Below are 19,604 nucleotides of genomic sequence, written 5' to 3'. Positions count from 1 at the left end.
AGATGCTGATACATTGGTAGAACCATTGAACTACGTATTCATATTGTATCAGTGACTGAACAGACAGTGCCAAACAGTGAGGACCAGCTCACTATTAACAATGGGACTGTAAGGTTAAAGAGTAACCATCGGTTTAATTTTTATTCCCTAAATCAATAGTTGACAGAAAAATAAGAAACTCTGTAATATATCTTATCAGAGAAATCTGCTCCTTTGTCTGCCAGAATTGATCAGCCATTATCTCAATTCTGAGTTCAAATCTGTATTTAGTGCAGACAGACATTCTCATTAGTGAAATAGGAGATGGCAGTTGGTGCTGATAAAATTCTATGTAGGTGGGAGAGGAGGAGGGGGGAGCTCTGTCTCTATCTCCGCCCTCCTCCCATCTACAGGAAGCAGATTTCTCTGATAAGATATATTACAAAGTTTCTTATTTTCATCTGTACTATTCACTTATGAAGTAAAAATTAAAACGACGGTTACTCTTTAAGTAGCCAAGATGAGTTATTAGTAGTTTTTTTGACAATGTGTATTTTTGCCGAGCAAAAAACAGTTCCATCAAAATGCTTGAGATTTATAGAAATCTGTGCATGTTTGAGATCCACAATATGTCAATTTCTCTTCCGGGTACGCTGAGTTTTGTGTGTGGATTTTCCCCATAGACTTGTATTAGATGCGGAAAATCCACAGGTAAAAATGTAGCGGAAGCACACTAAAAACACATGGAATCCGCACATGACAGTATCAATAAAGTTTTGTCAAAGTGAAATACCAGGAAGTATTAAAAACAAAGCAACTTTATTTAAAGCATGACATAGCAAAAGAGACAAAAACTGCAGCATCAAAAATGAACTAAAAACACATGTAAAAAAATAAGTATGCCAATTAACATAATAGATGCAGAAATGCTGCATAAAATCTACAATAAAAACTCCCCAAATATTCATTGTGGGAACATTTCCAGGAGGAATAAAAAAGGAACAGTACAATGCAACATATTTTATTGTCCTTATCAAAACAAATGTCCAAATTTTTTGTTTTTGCTGCATATCATTGGATCCGATGCTGGAATCAACACGCGTGAAATAACTATAACAAATCAAATATAGTGAAAATATACTGAACTGTATATGCGAGATAATTTTGCGGTTAGTACCGAAAAGGTGACAAAAAATGTAATATTCTGGATTTTATGAGACATTTATTTTTCTATATCTGATCAGTACACATATATGACCAGCCTTCTACATTGGCGCTGTATCTGAATGTATCATGGTGAACTTATTCTGAACCAGTGATCCTTGTCCTGACATAAGATTGGGCTGTCATCTTGCGTCACAATAGGCCACGTTATTTTGCCTGGTGATAAATTATATCTGTTCATTTTGATAAATGATACGTGTCATGGTGTCATGATTGGGTCTCGTAGTCTAAGGGCAGAAATCTCTGATACTGGAAAATGACGTCAAAAATAGATCAGTTTTTGTAAAGCGAGACCTCCCCCATTACCGGAAATAAATCAGGGGATGTGTTATCTCTGGATTTATCTGTCTAACCAGCCTGATGTGCCGAAAATACAACCGCTGATCACATGACTTACCATTATTAATGGCCATAGCTGGATGATTGCCCGTTGCAACCCTTTGCTCTCTATGTTCTGTAGTGAATATAAGAAGGTAATGATATTTTAATTAGTGTACACTGAAATAGAATCAGATTGATAATGGCATATCTGCATTTTTTTGGTTGGGCGGCTGCACCATTCCTGATGTAATTTGATGTCTGGTGTCAGGGCTCATGTTTTCTTTCATTCTGTTGGTAACAAGATGAAGTTTGACAGTAATACGGTTATACCAAACAGCAAAACAAAAAAGTCAGAAATAATGCACAATATGGCTGCTCTACTAGTCTATAACCAACAAAACCTAAGATAGAAACAAAATGAGCAATTACCCTGTGGTAAGTAAGTAAAAGGTAATAGTGCATGAAAATAACATTGGGTACAAGGTAAACGCTGTTTTTGATTTAAAAAAAACCCGTAAGAGGTATGCCACCGTGTCAAGGTTACCCTAATCGGGACAGTCCTTACTAAGTACTCCATGTTATTTATATGCACTATTACATTGTACTTACTTACAACAGAGTATTTGTTCATTTTGTTTCTATCTTAGGTTTTTTTCTTTTTAATGGCCAATGTGAACATACTCCTACACGTTGCATGCACACCAACTTATACTCTGGCTCATTTTTCTTGGTTAGTCTATAACCAAGCTGCATCTAAGGCTTCACTTAGACGCCTGTTTTTTTTATTGTACATGAAAAAAACAAAAAACGGTTCATTTTTCTGCGGTTTGCTGGATTCAATTTATTTTAATTTTTTTTTTGTCCGCATGTCTTTTTTTTAAAATCAGTGTGGCATCAGTTTTTCTTATTTGGAAAAAAAAAATCCAAGCTTCTCCTACCCATTCAGCAGTAAAATATGGACAGCACCCGGATGACACATGGATGGCATCAGTGGGTTGGCCATTTTTGTCACAGACCCTTTGATATGACTATGAGAGTTTGATCCTGGACTCGGAACAAAAATTGATGTCTCCTTTTTTTGCAGACACTTGAACTGAATAAGTAAATTTGCCTCTAAAACAAAAGTGTTTATTATAATCAATGCTTTTGTTATACAGGTAAATTTACTCATGAAGTTGTTAGGTAAATGGAGACAGGGGCTGTAATCCAAGTGGGGCTCCCCTACACTTCCTGACATAGTTCTTCTTTTGCTGTAGTCTACTGTCATTTCTAAGACAAAGCCTAAACTGTTATTCATTAACCTTTGATTTTCATATCCAAAATGGTGCTTGAGGGGTTGGGGTTAGGGATGAGCAGACCCTTGGAAGTTTGGGTTCATCGGGTTTGATCGAACTTTAGTCTAAAGTTTGGTTCAGGTACCAGAACTGTATCCGACCTTGAACCAGAACCCAAACCCCAGAGAAATCAATGGGGACCCGAACTTTCGAGCTGGAAAAAATCTCTCTCTCTCTCTGTATTCCTCAAACTTCTCGAACTGTGAAGCGGACTTCCAGAAGAAGTCCGTGTTCGGAGTTCAGCACCGGACACTAGGTGTCCTGTACGAACCCCAAAACTTTACAGTTTGGGTTTGCTTATCTCTAGTTTGGGGAATCAGTGAGAACCTAATCCATATCAACGATTTGGCCATTACAAAACAGGTATTGATTTATTATTACCTGATTTTGAGATTTAAAAGACACTTTCATACCAAGAAGCACCAAGAATACTGGGAAAGACAAGTTTAACGATAGGTCTGACAACTTGTCATTAAGTCGTGCTTTTCTAATCAGTGCAATAAAGAGTTACAGCATCTAACCATACATTACGCCATGTAATGTATGAATCGGCACTGCAGCTATACATCGGTTCCTCACTTGGCATCAAGAGGGTCTTCCTTCATGAGGTCAGTATGGTCAGGGATCACCACAAAAGGACAACTCATTTGATGTTTTGACATAAGGGATGGCCAGTAGCCTATATATTCTGGTTTATTGATAGATAACATAAGAAAATGTATTTTCTTAGAGAAGTAGCTTGAACCTCCTACCACCTTTATATGAAAACTATACTTTGGCCAACTCCTATCATATATAATATATAATTATATATAATATAATTGTTATATAATAGCAACCTATAATACTGATGTGTTCCTGTCCAAAGTCTGCAACCTGGAAAGCCGTTTACCTGTTTTTTCAGTGGTGATCGTCTTTTATGCAGCTCAAAATAATGCAGTAGACTACGGTACTGTGTCCAGTATAAAAGATACGCCCTGCCAAGGAAAAGAAGGCCCATCTGAGTGCAAAGTTGCAGACTTGCCTCATTAATAATAGATGGCTCCAGCCTCCATTTGGGTTCTTTCTAAATCTCATTTTCCTGGGCTTCAGACAGGACCCCCTAATGGAGACGGCAATGAAGCCTGAAACGAATGCGAAATTATGTGAGACCCCGAGGTTTGCTATACATGGTTGTGAATGCTAACATTGCACCCCCAATTTTTCACTATGATCTGTGGTTAATGATTTATAGAAGCTGTGTTCACCCCTGGATGTCATATCGGAATTTTTTACATCAGTGAAAGATTTTATTGAAATTTATGCCAGCAAACTTTATGACCAGCCATTTTGCAGATTTAGGCTAGTGAAACGAGATGTGGACTCATCTCTAACTTTCTTGGGTTTCAAAGATCATGTTTTTATTGAATGAATACAGACCAATAAATAACAAAATAAAACATGCTGTTTTTGCATGGATATCATTTTCTAAAATACTCCCTGGAAATTAAAATCGACTATTTTTCTTTGTGTTCGTAGGACCCCAAGCTGAAAGAGCAGTTGGAAGTTGGGAACTTTGGAGGTCGATTAGAATATCGGATGTTCACCATTGTGTATGGACCAGATCTGGTTAACATTTCATATCTCAATTTAGTAGCATTTCAAGAAGAAATTGCCAAGGTAGGTTATCATTACTATTGTTTTCACACGTTTTTATTGATAGCAGAATATCACCTTTGTGGTCAATAGATTAAAGACTTAAAGGCAATGATTTATCTTTAACTCACCTTGACCTCTACTATGCTTAAAAGCATATATTTTCTTCGCACAGGGCATGCGACGAGTTTATGAAGAAAAAAGGATGTGTCTTAAAGAAAATGGATAGGTTTAAGACTCATCTAATATTGTATGGCTCTGTTCATATATTGAGTCAATTTATTATAGTAAACGGAACTAAACTTTGCTGTAAATGCTCTAAATTTTGGCAAATTCTATTCTGTTTTAAAACACGGTTTGTGGCTCGGTATAGAAGAGGCGTGGCTTCATGGGGAGGGGAGTGGCTTTACTGAGAAGAGGTGTGGCTTAAGATGAAATAAAACTGATCCTATATATTAACCAAGCCAACCAAGAAGTGGTGTAAAGTTACACAAAAGTGTCTAATAAGTATTATCTTTCATGATCTTTGACAAATTTGGCACATTTTCAACCTGTCTAGTCTAAAGCCCCCCATACACAATATTAAATTGCTGTTGGCGGAAAAATGGTTTGACTGATCGTTCAGCCGGCAGCTATCTCAGACGTTTCTCCCATACACAGGCGCATTGGATCGGCCGAGCGATCCTGTGTTTTCTGTAAAAGAGCCAATGCAGGACATGTCTGGCAGCAGCTTAGGGATAACAAAAGGATCGGTAGTCCAAAATCAGACATGCCGGATCCTAAACTTCCCCATGAATCAATTATCCAAGGCTCCCATACATATTAGACTTTTGGACGAAACTTTCATTATTGGTGGATTCGGCCAACATTAGTCTAATTTGTATGCGCTGTCTCCTCCAGGATCTAGCGCCGTTCAGTTCTTCTTCTCAGTGACGTCACGTCACCACTCTGTAGACTATCCAGGTCAAATTGTGCTGTGTGAGAGTCGGACGTTTCTTTTAGGTCTCACTCACACTGTCGTATATTCTCTCATTCGAGAGAATCGGGGCCGATTATGCTAATGACACTCAGCTCAAACGCTGTCAGCGTTTGATCCGCGCATCATCTGAGTGCATGAGAGATCCGTAGCTCAGGAGAAGATGGAGAACTTAATTTCTCCATCTTCTCCATAGACTTGTATGGGTGCGTGTGAGCCGAGTCTGGCAGCCACTCACTGCATGCTGCGATTGTTTTCTCATGCCGAATTGGCATGAGAAAATAATCGCAGATCTGCACTGCCCCATGGTGTAACACTGGGCCGAGTGCTATCTGATAAAACATCAGATAGCACTCGGCCGTGTTATACAGAAGTGTGAACGAGCCCTTACAATAAAAGGAGATGGAAAGTTTACACCTCACTCTACTAAAAAAGGAAAATCTGGGCTCATGAATAGGATGTGTGTCACTGACAGACAAAGGGATGTCCGGCAGACGGCACAACACACGGATACAACAGAATGATATAGGGTGGAGGAAGGCCGTAACGGTAGGGAGCGAGGGATGGGACACCTCCTGACACCAACCTGTGTCTCTCCCTAAGCTCCCCTAACACCCTATGTGGGTGCTTCCCCCCCGCCGCCGTCACGTGCCTAATTCCCGACTGTCAACTCAACTTACCCTAGCTAGTGAACTGGCCAACAAGGACACTAGCCTTATCACTACTGGTAATGTAACACACGGTAAGAAGACAAACAATGGACTGGCAGCAAGAAAAAAACAACATAACTTATAAACAGCAGCAAAACTCCGAATCTGCAGCTAAAGCTCTAATAGCAGCACCAGGGAAAAGAACTCCAACAGCGGCTCCACACACCTAGCTGGTTTGCAATAGCACGAACTCTATAGCCGACGGTCAGCTGATGGGTCATGTGGCTATTTAAAGGAAGGTGGGAGTGCTTCCAGCCAACATCAGCTGACTGGCCTCAAAAAGCTGCCAGCAAGAGACTAACATTAACCCTTGCAGGACCAAAGGAAAAAAAACTACAATTAAATTCCAGCATACCCAGAGCTGCCACAAATCCCCTAATGATTCATGACAATGTGTTTCCAATGGAAATGATTAAATATCATGGCACTTCATAAGATTAATAAAAAAATATATTCTTTTATTTGTAATTCAGTTTAATGGTTATTAACGTTTCGGTCATCCAGACCTTCTTCAGAATAACACGGATTACATATGGATACATTGGCATAGGTGAGACCGTGACTGTTGCTTGTGGAGAGATGTGCTGAATGAAAGCCTATGGTGCCTTGTTCTGACGCTCCATAGGCTTATATTGTAAAACCCAAGTCCGGATCACGCAGAGCTCAGCGTGGCCCGGAGAGTCTGCAGAACAGTGACCTCACTGAGAAGAGGAGAGGAGCGGCGCTGGACACCGGAGAGAGCAGCAGTAGGTGAGTATATTAATACACTCACACCACATTACATACACATAGACGCACATTTAATTAAAAATTATATAGATGGGAATGCTTCTTTAACCCCTTACTTACCGGGGACGTATTAGTACGCATATTTGCGTACTGCCCGTTCAGTGAGGGCTGCTGCGCTGAGCCCTCACTGAACGGAGCACATGTCAGCTGATTCTTACAGCTGACATGTGCCCGCAACAGCCGCGGGTGGAATCGCGATCCACCCGCGGCTGTTAACATGTTAAATGCCGCTGTCAATCTCCGACAGCAGCATTTAACGCGCGCTTCCGGGTAGCGCGTCATAAGCCCCGCCCACCGGCGACCCCGTCACGTGATCGCGGGTCGCCGATGGGCGTGCATGACAACCCAGGGTCTGCAGCAGACGCCTGTGGTTGTCATGATCTTGTCGCTATGAGCGCCACCTAGTGGTCGGCGTTCATAGCACAGGACCATTTCTGCTGCATGCAGGGGACCTGCTCGTCCCCTGTATGTAGCAGAGGCGATCGGATAGTTGCTGCTTCTAGTCTCCTATAGAAGCATGCAAAAAGTAAAAAAAAAAAGTTTTTAAAAATATAAAAAAAAATAAAAAAATATAAAAGTTTAAATCACCCCCCTTTCGCCTCATTCAAAATAAAATATATATATAAAAAAAACCCATATACACATATTTGGTATCACTGCATTCAGAATCGCCTGATCTATCAATATAAAAAAAGAATTAATCCGATCGGTAAACGGCGTAACGAGAAAAAAATTCTAAACGCCAGAATTACGTTTTTTGGTCGCCGCAAAATTGCAATAAAATGCAATAACGGGCGATCAAAACATCGGATCTACCCCAAATGTTATCAATAAAAACGTTTGCCCGGTGCGCAAAAAATAAGCCATCAACCAGCCCCAGATCACGAAAAATGGAGACGCTACGGGTCTTAGAAAATGGCGCTATTTTTTTATTTTTTTTTTTACCAAATTTTGGAATTTTTTTTCACCACTTAAATATAAAAGAACCTATACATGTTTGGTGTCTATGAACTCGTAATGACCTGTAGAATAAGAAGGGCAGGTCAGTTTTAGCATTCAGTGAACGTGGTAAAAAAAATAAATAAAAAACAACTGTGGTATTGCACTTTTTTTGCAATTTTACCGCACTTGGATTTTTTTTCCCGTTTTCCCGTACAGGATATGGTAAAACTAGTAATGGTGTTGAAATGTACAACTCGTCCCGCAAAAAATAAGCCCTCACATGGCCATATTGACCAAAAAATAAAAACGCTATGGCTCTGGGAACAAGGGGAGCAAAAACGAAAATGCAAAAACGGAAAATGCTCCGGGGCTTAAGGGTTTAAGTTTGCTCTGTCTTTGTAACAGACAGGATTACTGAATCTGCCTTATTGCTTTACTTTTCTGTTGGAGGTATACTGTATGTCCAGAGTGTGACAATCATCTTTGTATTTTTTTTTTAGAATTGTGGTTACTTGTGTGAGATCTCTTGTTTCTGTCTCTTCTTGATTTGCTCCTCCCCTGTGGTTTCTGTTACTAATGACTTGCAGATACCTGTCATCAGAAGTGGATGTATTACTGACAAATGATATTTTTTCGGTCATGATATAAGCTACGATCAATGACAATAGAGCAAATTCTTGCTGATTGTTTGATCATTGCACATGTTTACATTGGACAATAATTGTATTTGGTTGATTGAAGATTTTTTTACGTGATAATAGCCCTGAGTAATGGGCCTGTAATCAGTATTGGTTTCATTAAACAACATTACTACTGTTGTTTAGTAGCAATTGGCTCTATGGCTTAACAAAGGATGCAATTGTCACTTTTCCCAGAGTGTCCAGTAATGCTGGATTTACTGAAGCAACAGAGATGCCCGAACCTGCCCCAGTGTACAAATAAATCATTTATATAAAGTATACACTGTAGATCTTACACATCTTGTGGTCACTGTTTTTAGCAGCATGGGTTGTCATTGATACCTTGTTTATTGGAAAAGGTAAAGTGTCACCTAGGAGATGTAAATAGTAACCTTCTTTTTAAATTTTTATTTCATAAATCAATAATTTTCATGAAAATAAGAAACTTTGTAATACATCATATCTGAGAAATATGCTTCTTTTTCCTCCAGGACTGATCTTTCACTCTGTAAACTCTAAAATGTGTTTTCAGTGAATACAGATTTCCCAGGACTGAGATAGGAGATGACAGCTGCTGCATAAAAATGTTGAAATTGTAACTGTGGTTTCAGGAGAACTTGCAGCAGAATGTCTGTGTAATTTCAGAAGAACTTGTAGCAGAAAGTCTGTGTAATTTCAGAAGAACTTGTAGCAGAAAGTCTGTGTATTTTCAGGAGAACTTGCAGCAGAATGTCTGTGTCATTTCAGGTGAACTTGCAGCAGAATGTCTGTGTCATTTCAGGTGAACTTGCAGCAGAATGTCTGTGTTTGTCTCTGGCTCCTCCCTCCTTCTCCCCTCTCCAATAGAATCTTATGAGCAACAACTGTCATCTCCTAAATATTGGGATTTACCACTGAATACATGTAAATACTTTTATGCCCCCCAAAAAACAAAATTATTGTAGAAGTGATACCTTTATTGACCAACCAGAAATATTATATTTGCAAGTTTCACAGCACATAGGCTCCTTCATCAGGAACGAAGGAGGAGAAAAGATAAAAATATTTATTAAATAGCGCACAATAAAAACAGATAAGAATTCAGACAATGGGGTAGTCAGATGATAAAGTGCTAGCAGGTCAGGTAAATATATTATGATATATTAATAAATCTGTAGATTAGCATAATTGCACATTGCCCACAATCAAAATTGAGATTATAAATAATAGTAGGTTTAAACAAGTGAGCTAGAATAGAAATCACAGGATTAACATATACATCATAATCCCACTGGCTTATATGCTGAGTTTTTCTCCTACTTCGTTTATGCTGTTTCAGCATGCATGTGGACGGGCATCTTTAACACAGGTGGCTGTCCACCTTTCTTGTACACATATATGGCATTTTTGGTGTATTTGATTCCTTCATCAGGAAGAAGGAACCTCTGTGCTCTGAAAACTTGCAAATATAATTTTTCTGGATAGCCAATAAAGATATCCTCCTAGAATAATTTTGGGCATGAAAGTGTGATGCTCACAGCCCTACCCTGGGAGATGGGGGTACTCGGAGCCGGGTCAGATGTTGGGGGGTTGCAGTCGTGGCCTGGACCCTTTCCGTGCCCAGGGCTGTCACATAAAAGATTTAATGGGCTATCAGAGTTGATGGTAATCCAGTGGATTTAATGACTACGCCACCTGTGGCTTCTGGTGATCCTCCACCAGCGCTGCGTTCAGTCCTCTGAGGCAGGATGTAGTGGCAGCAGAAGATGGTACTACTCCCCACAGGCGGAGCAGGGCCTCAGGGCAGAGCGGACGGATCAGGGGAGTAGTAGTAGGAGATGTGGTGCGGTGTAGTGCGGTGCCGCGTTGCAATAAGGAACCGGAGGCAATGGATGCAGTCTTCCAAGCTTTACTCAGGATGTTAGGTGTCAGCTGCAATGCTTCTCCTTGCTCCTCACGGCGCGATGCGGCCACCAGGAAGGGGTTCAGCACACTCTTGGTCGTTCGGGTGCAACTATCAGGACCCCCTGCACCAGAGTGTTCCTAGACTTTCCCACTAGGTCCTCTCCTGTCCGTATGTAGTGCGTGTTACAAGGCTGGGTCTCCCTCTGGACTATGCACAGAACAAGGGTACGGGTGGCGACTCCGCTCCGTTACCCGGTGGGATCCACTGAGCTTCCGGGCTTCTCCGACTAAGACTTAAAGTGACAGAGTCAGATATCGGGGGCCGGTACCCCTCTTGCAGCAGGAATCCCTCTGACTAGGCCAGAATAATGAGGACAGGTGGCGTATACCGCTCCGTCTGCATCCCCCTGGGATCCTTTTGCCTGCGGAGCTTGTCTCCTCTGCTCCCCTCCTGGCCTTCTTGGGTAGGGACCTTGACCGGGCAGAGACAACCGTTAACTATAACCCGCTCCTCGCCTCAAGGCCAGAGGACGAGGACCGTGTATCCTCAATCAGCTGCAGGTTCACACAGAAAGCCACGTTCAGTGATGAAGACCACAATCAAAGACCATAAGTCCAAGATGGCTGTTTATTAAATATGAATTTTGTGGTGTAACCTAAAGTGCGTCCTCCACCCTCGTCCACTACATGGTTCCCCCTATCTTTGGTTCCCCCCATCTCCTCTTATCCCGGCTGGGGCAGCACCCTGGTGCCTTTAAGCCCCCCTCAGGTGGGAGAGGTGTAGTGTTGGATGGATGTGGTGGGGTCCCAATAGGTGCTCCTTCCTTACCTCGGAGAGGAGATACCACACCTCGGTCTGAGGTGCAGTATCCCTGTGGCGACTGAACCCTCAGGGGCGCCACATTCTTCCCTGGTGAAACACAGCACGTCCGCGGGCTGGAATAGAGCAAAACATGGTACAGACTTTTTAAATTTTTGCATAACAGTATAACAATCTTCCCATTATGGGAGGCACTTTTTCTTAAATGTTACAAACTTTAAATAGTGCAAAAGTATAAAAAAAAATCACAGAGACATTATGCATATAGGCAGACTGTTAGAAAATACAGTAGAAAAAGAGTCAGTTCAGCAGCTTGAGGGACCTGTCCCAAACCCTCAACGTAGGCCCTGTGGTGGCTGCAGGGCATGGAGTTCCCGAGTTGGACCTCCAGGAGAGCCACTCCAGACAGGTTTTGCTTCTGAGGTAGTAGTAGAGCGGTTTTGCATAAAACCAATAGGGAGCACCTAAAAAGATGCAAACTATATACAAGTAGTAGAAGAGTCTGCCTACTGCCAGTCCGCAGGGACAAATGTCTCTCTAAGCAGGGAGGAAAAACAACATAATAACGTTCAACAGTTAACTAAACAACAGGGATGTGCAACCTCCGGGGCTGCTTAGTCCAGGTATCCCCACTTGGGAAAGGGCTCCTTTCTCCCTACGGAGCTTGTCCGGTCCTCCACTGGCTGGCGGGGGGGCATCACCACTGAACACCTTGTGGACGTCCAGGGCGTACCAGCCACGCACTCCATGATGGCGAGTGTACGATACCAAACCGCCCGGGTAGAGGTTCCGACCAGGGTGTCCCTCTTTCAGTTGTGGCTCAACGTCCCGTCGGTTGACGAAGATGTCCTTCTCAAACTGGGGACTCCGTATGAAGCCCCATCCCGCATCCTGGTGGAAGCGGACAATCAGCCCTTCCTCCCGAGGGCTTGGACGGGCGGCCTCTGCCTGGCGGGCCTTGGACTTTGCGGCTTTGGAGCATACCTCCTGGCGCTCGCAGCAGATCCTCCTCTCCTGCCGCTCCTTGTCGTATTGGAGGAGCTGCTTTCTACAGAACTCCTTCCTCCGCGCATCAGCCCGGGTCTCCTGGAGGAAGCCCATCAGGTCCCCCCCCCCTGGTAGTCCCAGGCCATCTCTTCCGCTGCCGGGCAGGCAACCGGGGGTGCAGGAAGCGGCGACATGAGAGGTTGCTGCAGGTCCTCTGTAAGTACGGACCAGTTCGAGTTGGGGCAGGTGGATTCCCCGTGAAACTCAGGACTCCCTGGGACAGGAGTCGGGAAACGCAGCAGGTCCCCGGTAATGGCGGTAGCTTGGGCCTCAGCCTCCAGAGCCGATAGCTGCTCCCATGATCGCAGCCGGGGATGGAGGTGCTGGCAGGACACCAACGAGGGATACGGTGCGTTCCACGCGCGGGCTGGGGACTTCCATCTTACCCGCTCCTGGGTCACGCACGGCCTCCTGATTCTCTTCCACCTGGGCTGCGGCCTCCACGGACCGACATGAGGAGCTTTGGCGGCGGGCCTGGATCCTCTGCAGCACTGACTCCCTCCACTCCATGGAGACCAATCTCTGTGCCTCCTCGACCCTCCGGGTAAAGTCCGGCGTTTCTCCTCGGAGGAACTCGACCTCCTCCTGGGTTAGACATATACCCTTCACTCTTAGGGAGGTAGCAGCTCGTGGACCAGCTCCGGAGGACTCGGCAGAACTCTCCTCGGCGGCTTCCATCGCTGCTGCAGGGTGTGGAGTGTCCAGGATTGTTGCGGCCACACCTTGTTGTTACCTTCGTCTCCTCCTCTTTTCGGGGCGGCTCCAGGGCGGCTGGCTGACGGGCACTCCCAGGGACATCCCATCCGCTTTGACGGACATTACCTTGCGGAGTGTCTCTGCTGGAAGGGGCGGTCTGCATTTTTGGCGCCATTGGGGAGCCAGGCCCATGATGGGAGGTGCTGAGTTGTTGTCCTTTTTGCACATAATGGCGTCTGCTCTTCTTGGGCAGACGCCACATGAAATGTGAAACGACAGTCTTTCTGTAAAGGCACACAGTACCCGGTAGCAATGGGGACAATTTCTTCCGTTGCTGCGGGCACGTAATCCTGCTGACTACGCCAAGTTGTGACGCTCACAGCCCTACCCTGGGGGATGGGGGTACTCGGAGCCGGGTCAGATGTTGGGGGGGTTGCAGTTGTGGCCTGGACCCGTTCCGTGTCCAGGGCCGTCACATAAAAGATTTAATGGGCTATCAGAGTTGATGGTAATCGAGTGGATTTAATGACTACGCCACCTGTGGCTTCTGGTGATCCTCAACCAGCGCTGCGTTCAGTCCTCTGAGGCGGGATGTAGTGGCAGCAGAAGATGGTACTACTCCCCACAGGCGGAGCAGGGCCTCAGGGCAGAGCGGACGGATCAGAGGAGTAGTAGTAGGAGATGTGGTGCGGTGTAGTGCGGTGCCGCGTTGCAATAAGGAACCGGAGGCAATGGATGCAGTCTTCCAAGCTTTACTCAGGATGTTAGGTGTCAGCTGCAATGCTTCTCCTTGCTCCTCATGGCACGCTGCGGCCACCAGGAAGGGGTTCAGCACACTCTTGGTCGTTCGGGTGCAACAATCAGGACCCCCTGCACCAGAGTGTTCCTAGACTTTCCCACTAGGTCCTCTCCTGTCCGTATGTAGTGCGTGTTACAAGGCTGGGTCTCCCTCTGGACTATGCACAGAACAAGGGTACGGGTGGCGACTCCGCTCCGTTACCCGGTGGGATCCACTGAGCTTCCGGGCTTCTCCGACTAAGACTTAAAGTGACCGAGTCAGATATCGGGGGCCGGTACCCCTCTTGCAGCAGGAATCCCTCTGACTAGGCCAGACTAATGAGGACAGGTGGCGTATACCGCTCCGTCTGCATCCCCCTGGGATCCTTTTGCCTGTGGAGCTTGTCTCCTCTGCTCCCCTCCTGGCCTTCTTGGGTAGGGACCTTGACCGGGCAGAGACAACCGTTAACTCTAACCCGCTCCTCGCCTCAAGGCCAGAAGACGAGGACCGTGTATCCTCAATCAGCTGCAGGTTCACACAGAAAGCCACGTTCAGTGATGAAGACCACAATCAAAGACCATAAGTCCAAGATGGCTGTTTATTAAATATGAATTTTGTGGTGTAACCTAAAGTGCGTCCTCCACCCTCGTCCACTACATGGTTCCCCCTATCTTTGGTTCCCCCCATCTCCTCTTATCCCGGCTGGGGCAGCACCCTGGTGCCTTTAAGCCCCCCTCAGGTGGGAGAGGTGTAGTGTTGGATGGATGTGGTGGGGTCCCAATAGGTGCTCCTTCCTTACCTTGGAGAGGAGATACCACACCTCGGTCTGAGGTGCAATACCCCTGTGGCGACTGAACCCTCAGGGGCGCCACAAAAGTATTTACATCGATTTTTCTGGCTAACACGGTACCACAATATAACTTTTTATTGTACATCACCAGTGAATACAAGTTTACAGAGTGAAAAATTAGTCCAGGAGGAGAAACAGATCTCTCTGATAAGATGTATTTCATATTTTCACATGTACTATTGTATTATTCTGAAAATAATAAAAAATAAATGACGGTTACTCTTTTATCCAAACTAGGTTTGTTACTATTATTATAGGGATTGTCCACGTTTGGCTTGAAAGACTGCAGTCGCTCTATGTGACTGCAGATTTGTGAATCCTCACATCTCGCACAGCTCTCGCTGTCAGGATTCTGCGGTGCTGGTGTTTGTAGCAAGCGGTCATGTGACCGCATGTGTGTTATATACATACTTCTGACCACAGTCCGGCTAGACGTGCGTGGCCTCGCTCATTGAGAGTAGCCACACTTGTCTTGTCGTACTTTGTGGTGGGAAGTATGCATATTTCATTCTTGCAGTCACACAATTGGCCGCTCCCGACTCCGGCAAATCCTGACAGTGGCCAATGTGCGCGCTGTGAGAATTCACAAGTTTACAGTCACATACTGTAGAGTGACTGCAGACTTTCATGTCAAACATGGACAACCCTTTTAATTTATGGATTTTTCTCCTCATCACATGATGATGCATGAGCAATTATCATAGCTTTCTCAGAAAATTCCAAAAAATTACAATTGTTTACATTTCTATGAAAAAATATTTTAGATTTTTTTTTTTTGTGTATGTATCAAGGTACGGACATCTTAGAGGTGTCAACTGTTTGGCTTACAGTATGATACGTGATTTATTAATCAAGTTATAATCCTGAGCGACTGGGTCTGACATTTACGTCTTTCTTGATGGCTCTTTCCCCATGGAGACTTGCAGATTTATAGTAATTAAGTCTGTCAAGGAATAACAGGCTTGTGGGAATCCTTGTTTTTCAATAACTGAACAGATGCTCGATCATATGTTTACATTGTATATTCAGAAACCCATTTTTTTGCGGAGTGTAACCTGCTGTATATTTATATATACGTGATTAATAGGGACAATAATGAAATGGGGCTGCTATATTGGAATGGTAATGTCCAAAATGATGTATACAGAGGTATAAATATAGTGCACAGATCTCCTCCCGGGGACTGTATTATTGGACTACATATATCACCCAGTGTGAGGACATAAAGTGCTTCTTACAATTAACTTTATTTATGAAAAGAAGAAGAACCCCTTTAGGTAATAGTGTACAATGTACAGCTCTCAGTGACTAATATGCTGTCTAAATTCAGCCATGTGAGGGAATACTGCTGTCTATTAACCTTGCCCTTAACAAAGATTATATCCATAGGGATCCATTGCATAAAAGAGCTGCTTGATTTTCCTGGACCTCGAGTCACAATTCATACAGTATAAGAGTCCCTAGGCCTTTACCTGTCATCTATAGCACCACGGCCCCCTCATTTGGTGGAGAGGCCTTTGCACCACACCAAGTACTGGGGCCCCGGGGGTCCGCAGCTTCATATTCCACTATAGCTATACCACTGTGTATGTAAGCATTTCAGGCACATAGATATAATTTAGGCTAGGGCTATATTAAGATCGCGCTGTCGAATTGCGACATTACATGTAATGATTTCCTATGGTGTTGCATTGCGACCTGTGATCTACCACGACTCCGGAACAGAGTTGCAAATGTTTCCAAACAGTTTGGATTTTGTGCCTCACGTGACTCACTTGCCAAAGACTGGATTGCAACTTAACTGTAATTTGGCCATATTTTTTTTTTTACAGAAAATTTGCATCTCTAAAATAGTCACGCGACAGCCGGTTGTAGACAAGTTGCACAGATGTTTTTTGCATTTATGGTCTCGCGTCTTGTTTGCGAATTGCTGTCATGCGACACTTGTCACCAATTGGTCCCTGTTTTAAAGAAGCAATGAGCCCCTTCCCAAAAATAATCCCTATATCCCGAATATCCGGATCCGGAATATGTTGGCGCTATATACGGCAAATAAAAATTATTATTATTATTCTAAAATCAAAGTTCAGAGAGGCAATATAGAATATGCTAAAAAGACAGAGAAGTACATCTGCTTGACTGAAGGGTACTGTAGAGGGGGAGCTAAGGACAGGGGCATGTGTTAGGACAGCAGCGTTTCACATCCACAGCTTCTTCATAAGTGTCTGAATGCTGGTTGTCTGTGGGATCAGGGGCATTTCAACTAAATTTGAACATTTTGAGAGTTGATTTGCGGTTCACAAAAAGAAAAACTTGCCTAACACCATTCCCCACACTGCTGTAGCATCAGAGAGTGGGCTAAGATCATTTTTCGTTGTCACGTGGGCCTCCTCACACTGCCCTGCAGCTATGACATCTAGCGGATTATCTTACCTTGTACAGTGGTGGTCAGCACCTGGGACATCACAGATCAGCGGTTCCCAGTGGAGCACAGATTGTACGGCAGAATGGTTCTCCATCTCCACAATCACTGGATACTTTTCTATCTCTCCTGTAGAGTATATTATTCTTCTCTCTGTCTTTCATCTGCAAAGTTTAAGGGGTGGTCTGAAATCCAAGGTAATTTTCCTCCTAAATCCCGATCTATTTAATGCCATAATCTAAACTATTTTCTAATATACTTGCATCAAAAATTTCCTCTCCTTCCCTATACTAACTGCTTTTCTTTCTTTTTTTTCACCTCCTTTTTATGATGCTTCATTTGAGAATCCCATTGCATGCTGGGACACTCAAATGAAGTGTCATCGGGGGGCAGAGGCTATTATCACTACCGCAGCCTTTGCCCCCTCCCTGAAACAATGCATCAACAGTCACCTTCTCTGTCACTGTGCGATGTGCACAGTGACAGCGTGCACTCTGTTGCCAATTCAGATCCGCAGTATCAAGCCAGTAACAGAGCACATTGTCAGAATACCCTTCGTGCAGAGACCAGGAACACCCCTGCAAGTGACATCACTGGTCTCTGCATGGCAGGTATTATGACAACACGCTCTGTTGCCTGCTCATTACTGTTGAACTGAGCTGGCAACAGAGAGCGCACTGTAATTGTGCACATCACACAGTGCACATTGTGTCACTGTTGATGCTTCATTTCAGGGAGGGGGCAGGGGCTGCGACAGTGACCACAGCCACTGCCCCCTGATGATACTCCGTTTAAGTATCCCAGCATGCACTGGGATTCTCAAATGAAGCGTCATCAAAAAGGGAGTGCAAGAGAAAAAAACAGATAGTGTAGTTAAGGAAGGATAGGGAATTTTTTATGCAAATATATCAGAAGATAGTTTATATTATTGTACTAAATAGATAAGGATTTAGGAGGAAAATTACTTTGGACTTCAGACCACCCCTTAAAGTTCTTATGGTCAGTAGGATTCTCTATCTCTCTTCTGCAGAGTGTAATCTCTTATGGTCAACAGATTCCTTTCTCTGTCTCTGACCTATAAAGTATAAGCTCTTATGGTCATCCGGGTTCTTCCTCTCCTCTCCTCCACGTGTACTTTCCAAATATTTACAATCCTTACTGTATTGAGGTTTGCGCAAAATTATTTTCCACAAATCAGTTTTTTGGACAAAAATTTGGCAAAGTCAGCAAATTGAAATTTCAAAAGATCCGCTCATCTCTAAATGTAATATAAATTAAGTCTGTTTTATGATTTATTATTAAATCTCATCGAGCAGAAAGTTTTTTAGTACAACTGGATATTCTGCTGGACCAGGCTTCAGTATGTCATATAGTTGAATCTCTGACGTCTTGTAGTGTGACATGCGCCATCAAAAATTATTAAGATCAGTGTCTCACATTAGGAGGTAACGTTCCAGCTACTCGTCAAATTGGTATAATATTGTTGAATAGACAAATCTGTCTCATGCTCGGCTCCTGAGAATTTGAAATGTGAGAGAAATGGATAAGTACCACTTAAAATTATAGTCAGTGAATTTTCTCTGAGTAAAAAATGGTAAAAATAACTTACACTTATCTCAGTAGACTTGTCCGTATTGTGGGCTATTTTCAATATGATAATTTGAACTTTCTATTTAAAGGGAATCTGTCAGTAGGATCAACCCTCTAAGCCATCTATATGGGCAAAAATAGTTCTACCTTTTATTCTCAAATATGGTTCTCTATGTACAAATTTTCTATAAGATTATTCTCTCTGTTGTACTGAACCTTAAAGATATGTTCCATGCATACACTACTGCACTGATATTTTTCCTCAAGTATTTACATATGTACTGTGATCTTCTGCTCTCTTTGTTTCTACAGTATGAGACATGCAGATCAGAAGAGCATTTTCATTTATTATAAGTAGTGATGGGTGAGCACTAAAATGCTCGGGTACTCGTTGATCGGGTCGAGCACATTAGAATACTCGGGTGCTCGACCCGAGCAACGAGCCCAATGTAAGTCTATGGAAAACTCGAGCATTTTTCAGGCGGCTCCCCCCGGCGGTTTGCAGAGGGCCTAAAAATTGCCCAAATCGATGGGAACAGTGCTTAAATGACATAGGAACAGCATGGGGATGACCCCTGGAAGCATTTCTGACTCCCAGATAACTACTGTCAACAGCGTTGTCAGAGGTATTACGCCACATTTACGGACTCACAATAAAACGTTCAAAAACGAAACCAAAATGGATTTTCCTGGGAAATATGTTAAGGAACATCCTTTCCAGGGTAATGACTTGTATATAAGGCAAAATAAATAACCAAAAACAAAAATACTCCTCCACACCTTGGCTATGTTCACAAGTAGCGTTTTTGATGCGTTTTTGCACTTTAACATTGCTTTCAACCGTGACAAATGCATTCACCGGGAAATGTAATTTTAACATTTTACATCCTTATCTGGCCATGTGGTGTGTGAGATTGTGGAAGTGAG

General features: G+C 43.5%; 1 protein-coding gene across 1 annotated transcript in view; it reads left to right on the top strand.

Annotated features, from left to right (window-relative positions):
* Positions 1 to 19,604, top strand: part of PLCB1 (phospholipase C beta 1) — a 1,235,601-nt gene that overhangs the window by 490,309 nt on the left and 725,688 nt on the right. Inside the window, exon 4 of the mRNA XM_073672250.1 lies at positions 4,377 to 4,517. Within this exon, the coding sequence (XP_073528351.1) occupies positions 4,377 to 4,517 (141 nt within the window). The remainder of the gene's footprint in view (positions 1 to 4,376; positions 4,518 to 19,604) is intronic.

The sequence above is a fragment of the Phyllobates terribilis genome, unplaced genomic scaffold, assembly GCF_046119375.1.
Source record: "Phyllobates terribilis strain yellow unplaced genomic scaffold, ASM4611937v1 Scaffold_3__8_contigs__length_932513732, whole genome shotgun sequence".
Classification (NCBI taxonomy): domain Eukaryota; kingdom Metazoa; phylum Chordata; class Amphibia; order Anura; family Dendrobatidae; genus Phyllobates; species Phyllobates terribilis.
This window is presented reverse-complemented; position numbering and strand designations above follow the sequence as displayed.